At 34.8% G+C, this 6,000-nt stretch overlaps 1 protein-coding gene across 1 annotated transcript in view; it reads left to right on the top strand.

Moving 5' to 3' along the window:
• The window catches only part of PARD3B (par-3 family cell polarity regulator beta), a 1,282,153-nt gene that overhangs the window by 689,016 nt on the left and 587,137 nt on the right, over positions 1 to 6,000 (top strand). The window contains exon 5 of the mRNA XM_027873670.1: positions 1,540 to 1,628. Within this exon, the coding sequence (XP_027729471.1) occupies positions 1,540 to 1,628 (89 nt within the window). The remainder of the gene's footprint in view (positions 1 to 1,539; positions 1,629 to 6,000) is intronic.

The following is a 6,000-nucleotide window of genomic DNA, read 5'->3' as shown; positions in this document are numbered from 1 at the left end:
CACACACACACACACACACACACACACACACACACACACACACACACCACACATACCTTTCTACTCCAAAACATTTGCCTTCCTAAATTATAGTGCCCTCACACTGTTATTGCAACATGGCATAGTGCAAAGTTGGTTTTTGGGGTCAGAGAGCCCAGGTTCAAGTCCTGAATCAGTCAACTATTTGGACAAGTTAATTGCCATCTCAAGGCTTTGCCTTCCTCATCTTTAAAATGTGGATGTTAGATTAGATCGTTTTCCAGGTCCCTTCTAGCTACAAATCTACCATCTTACTCTTATCCCTTTTCATCCTTGTTTGCATAACAGCTTGGACACATAAAGGAACTTGCTAAACCAATAACCTCCTTGTACCATTTTGCTACCTTGCCATAAAGAGAAAGTTAATCTGAGGGATATGGTTCATTTAAACAAATACCTTAGGTTAATATAGCACTTAGTGCCTTGTTTTCTTAAAGGAGTTAGCATAGTTTTCTTAAGTCTAAATTTCACATAAAGTAAGATTGTATTAGATTATGCTTTCTTTTTAAAAGTAAAAGCCATTACATCCTTGTCTTTTTATTAAAAAGAGAATCTCAAAACTTCATAGAGGTTGCTCAATCTGTATTCATAGTGTGGTAGTAAAAAGTGACCATCCATATGGAAAAAGATTCATCATTCTGTAGCCAGAATTCATAGCTCAGGAAATCCATCTGTCTGTCTCTTGCCATTAACTTCCTTCCCTTGAGAAATCGTGGATTACTGGAATGATATCCAGTGGAAGTGATCAAGCATGATCTTGGTAACAAACTAAGAAATGATTCTTATGTGAATTAGAATCACCAAATAGGGCACTATTTCTAGATCACATCTTTCCATTACTTTCCAGAAGTATGACAACCTCACCCACCAATCATCTCCAAGCCATCTACTTCTACGATGGGAGTGAGTTTTGCCATTTTAGAAATTAAATGGTTGTCTTTTGGTTTGGTCTGGTGAAGATCACACTCTAAATCGAATTCTTCCTGGCAGAATGACAGCTGGAGATTTATGTCTTTCAGCTATATTCCTCTTACATTCTTGACAGAAGTGACCTCTCAAGGCAAGATGTTTTTTATGGATTTTGCTCTGTTTATATTACTGCCATGAGGGCTGCGGTGAAGTACAGTACATTAAAGCCAATAGATCACTGGCTGTCAATGGTATCTTCCCTTGGTACTTCTTTTTCCTTGCTCATGTGAAAAAAAAATCCATCCCAAAAAGTCTGTAGATGATGAGCAGAAAGGTAAATGGTCATTTCCAACTCTCTTAACATTGTGCTGCATGTAAGAAGTCCATGAGGACATTTCAGAAACCAAATAGGAAAGAGAAGAATACAGGGAGAACTGAAATGATTAACACCTGTTTCCAAGTCTTCACAGAGGTGAGAGAATCTGACCAACAGAGAACAAAACCACAAGGGCATCTGCAATGTTAGAACATTCTGTTCTGATTTCAAAACTTATGTGGAATGTCTGTATTTACCTATGTCTTTTCCTACAGGGCTCACCACAGAGTTTGGAAGATGGGGAAGTCATGTGTAGTGGACAGCCAGAACTGCTGACATCACAAAAAGCTAAACACACATCCAGGTACTTCTAATCAGCAGTGTGTTTTTCATAAACACGTCCGTACAGTTCTTTCTCAGAACCTGAAATGCTCTTTTAGAAACATCACCATGTTTTCATTAATGTTTTTTTTTCTTCATACTAACACTGTAAACCTTGCCTCTGGAGACCATTGTGGTAACTTGGACTCTTATTTTCTGGAAACTATGTGTTGCTTCTATAAGTCTTGCAAAATCTTGGCCACAGTATGCAAAACAAACATATTCTCTGAGTTGGTCAACCACCCTCATCATTCCCAGCCCTGCCTTTTGTTGGTATTGATTTAGATTCCAAACTCCAAAACTTCTGAATACCTTTTTCTTATTTCTATACATGAGGGTGGGTGGCAAATAATTTCATTTTTGATAGACTTGAGCTATTATTGTTCTTCATTTTACAAGTTGCTGCTCTTCTTATGGATTATTATTTACGTGTATGAGCCTGAATGAGGAAAATGAGTGTGAATGACCAACCATCTTTTTTTAAAACACTATTTAAGTTTGGAGATCAGTGACAATAATCTCAGAATACATCTACTCCAACCCATACATGAAGAAGAATCACCTTTAGATCAATCCCAACAAGGGCGTGATCCCCATCCAGCCTCTATTTGAAGATCTCCAATGAGGAAAAATCAGCTGTAACCTGAGGAATCTTTGGATAGTTCTGATTGTTAAATGCTTGTTAAATGCTTAAGTCCATAAATTTATAAGAATAAGTCCGTCTTTGTATGAAGCCAAACTCCTTCACAGCAGCTTCCTTCCATTGCTCATAGTTCATTCCCCTGAAGCCAATCCTGTCTTCTCTAGCTTTATTTACCTAGCACAGTGTATTGTAGTTCCACAGCTTTGCACAACTCAATTCCTGATGTTGTGTTTTGAGCGTAGAAAGCCTCCCTTTTGGAAAGATTAATGGGATTGGTTGTAAATGTGAGTCTCTTACCTTAACCTATTATTCTTTCTTAATGTGATCTTTCTGTAAGTTTGGTAACACCTCTAAATTGATGGGTTTTTAATCTATTGTGAGGTTTTTTCCATAAGATTATAAATTTGAATCTCCAAGGCTAGCCTTTTAGAGCCTGTTCAGCACTTTATAGGCACTATTTTAAGTAGTTTTTTTCCTGGCATAGAGATGTACCTGGCTTATGGTATCATAGACCAACCAACTAGGCTTTACCCCAGACCTTGGACATTGATTACTGAGAGGGAAGGAATACACCATTTAAAAAAAAAACAACACACCTTCCTTAATGTTTTTTTTTCTATAAAATGTAATTTATCAGAATAGCATATTTATGAACATAGTACTTAATAATGGTAAATATTTGTGTAAATATTTGAAGAAAGCTATTATTTAGAGTGACTGAATATATAAAGAGAGTGTATGAACTCCTAGGTAAAGTTAAATGCCTTCTCACAGTGCCCAGTGCTTATAAATCACTTTTTTTTAATTAATTTATCAGCAATCACTTCCATAAGCTTTTGAGTTTTAAATTTTTCTCCCCCTCCCTCCCCACTTCCCAAAATGGTGTTGCAATCTGATATAGGCTATATATATATACATTCCTATTAAGCATATTTTCGCATTAGTGATGTTGTAAGTAAGACTTAGAGCCAATAGGGGGAACCACAAGGAAGAGAAAACAAAACAAAACAGAAGGAAAAAATAACAAATAGTATGCTTCGATCTGCATTCAAATTCCATAGTTCTTTCTTTGGATATGGATAGCACTTTTCATCATGAGGCCTTTGAAGATGTCTTAGATCCTTGCATTGCTGAGAAGGGCTAAGTCTATCAATGTTAGTCATCACACAATATGCCTGTTACTGTGTACAATGTTCTCCTGGTTTTGCTCACTTCACTCAGCATCAGTCCATACAAGTCTTTCCAGGTTTTTCAGAAGTCCACTTGCTCATCATTTCTTATAGCATAATAGTATTCCATTATATTCATATATATTCATATACCACAACTTGTTCAACAATTCCTCAATTGATGGGCATTCCCTCAATTTCCAATTCTTTGCACCACAAAAAGAGCTGCTATAAATATTTTTGTCCATGTAGGTCCTTTTCCCATTTGTATAATCTTTCTGCGATATAGCCCTAAAAGTGCTATTGCTGGGTCAAAGGGTATGCACATTTTTATAGACTTTTAGGCATAGTTCCAAATTGCTCTCCAAAATGGTTGAATCATTTCACAACTCTACCAGAAATGCATTAGTGTTCCAATTTTCCCACATCTTCTCCAACATTTATCATTTTCTTGTTTTGTCATGTTGGCTAATCTGATAGGTATGATGTACCTCAGAGTTGTTTTGATTTACATTTCTCTAATCAATAGTGATTTAGAGCATTTTTTCATATGACTATAGATGATTTTAATTTCTTCATCTGAAAACTGCCTGTTCATATCCTTTGACCATTTATCAATTGGGGAATGACTTGTATTCTTGTAAATATGACTTAATTCTCTATATATTTTAGAAATGAGGTCCTTATCAGAGACACTGGTTGTAAAAATTCTTTCCCAATTTTCTACTTTCCTTCTAATCTTGGTTGCATTGGCTTTGTTTGTGCCAAAACTTATCAATTTAATGTAATAAAAATTATCCATTTTGCATTTCAAAATGTCTGTCTCCTGTTCAGTCATGAATTCTTCTGTTCTCCATAAATCTGATAAGTGAACTATTCCTTGCTCTTGCAATTTGCTTACAGTATCAGCCTTTATATCTAAATCATAAACTCATTTTGACTTTATTTTGGTATATAGTGTGAGACTTTGGTCTATGCCTAGTTTCTGCCATGCTCTTTTCCAGTTTTCCCAGCAATTTTTGTCAAATAGTGAGTTCTTAACCCAGAAGCTGGGGGTCTTTGGACCTATCAAATAGTAGATTACTATAGTCATTGACTACTGTTTCTTGCATACCTAACCCATTCCACTGATTCACCATTCTTTCTTAGCCAGTCCCAAGTACTTTGATGATTGCTACTTTATAATACAATTTAAGATCTGGAACAGCTAGGCCACCTTCCCCTGCATTTCTTTTCATTAGTTCCCTTGATATTCTGGACCTTTTGTTATTCCAAATGAATCTTGTTATTATTTTTTCTAGCTCCATAAAATAATTTTTGATTAGTAGTTTGATTGGTATGGCCTGAATAAGTAAATTAGTTTAGGTAGAATTGTCATTTTTATTATATGAGCTCGACCTACCCATGAGCAACTGATGTTTTTCCAATTATTTAGATCTGACTTTGTTTGAAAGTGTTTTGTAATTGTGTTCATATAATTCCTGGGTTTGTTTTGACAGGTAGACTTCTAAATATTTTTATAATGTCTACAATAACTTTAAATGGAATTTCTCTTTCTATCTCTTGCTGTTGGGCTTTGTTGGTAATATATAGAAGTGCTGATGATTTATGTGGGTTTATTTTATAGCCTGCAACTTTGCTAAAGTTGTGTATTGTTTCAAGTAGTTTTTTTACTTGACTCTCTAGGATTCTCTAAGTATATCATCATATCATCTGCAAAGAGCAATAGCTTTGTTTCTTCTTTGCCTATTCTAATACCTTCAATTTCTTTTTCTTCTCTTACTGCTAAAGCTAACATTTCCAGTATGATATTGAACAACAGTGGTGATAATGGACATCCTTGTTTCACCCCTGATCTTATTGATCATTGATATTCTAGCTTGTCCCCATTACATATGATGCTTGCTAAAGGTTTTAGGTTGATTCTACTTATTATGTTAAGGAAGACTCCATTTATTCCTTGCTCTCTAGTGTTTTTAGTAGGAATGGATGTTATATTTTGTCAAAAGCTTTTTCTGCATCTATTGAGATGATCATGTGGTTACTGTTAGTTTTGTTGTTGATATGATCAATTATGTTGATAGTTTTCCTAATATTGAACTGGCCCTGCATTCCTGGTATAAACCCTAACTGGTCATAGTGTATTATTCTTCTGACAATTTGCTGTAATCTATTTGCTAATATTTTATTTAAAATTTTTGCATCTAAATGTATTAGGGAAATTGGTTTATAATTTTCTTTCATTTTTTTGTCTCTTTCTGGTTTAGGTATCAGTACCATATTTGAATCATAGAAAGAATTTGATGAGATTCCTTCACCTATTTTCCCAAATAGTCTATATAGTATTGGAATGAATTGTTCTTTAAATATTTTATAGAATTCACTTGTAAATCCATCTGGCCCTGGAGATTTTTATCTAGGGAATTCATCAATGGCTTGTTCAATTTCTTTTTCTGAGATGGGATGATTTAAATATTTTATTTCCCCTTCTGTTAATCTGAGCAATTTGTATTTTTGTAAATATTCATCTATTTCACTAAGAT

The sequence above is a fragment of the Vombatus ursinus genome, unplaced genomic scaffold (genome assembly GCF_900497805.2).
Source record: "Vombatus ursinus unplaced genomic scaffold, bare-nosed wombat genome assembly UNPS02014802.1, whole genome shotgun sequence".
Lineage (NCBI taxonomy): Eukaryota > Metazoa > Chordata > Mammalia > Diprotodontia > Vombatidae > Vombatus > Vombatus ursinus.
The sequence above is the reverse complement of the archived record's forward strand: the minus strand, read 5'-3'. Positions and strand labels throughout refer to the sequence as shown.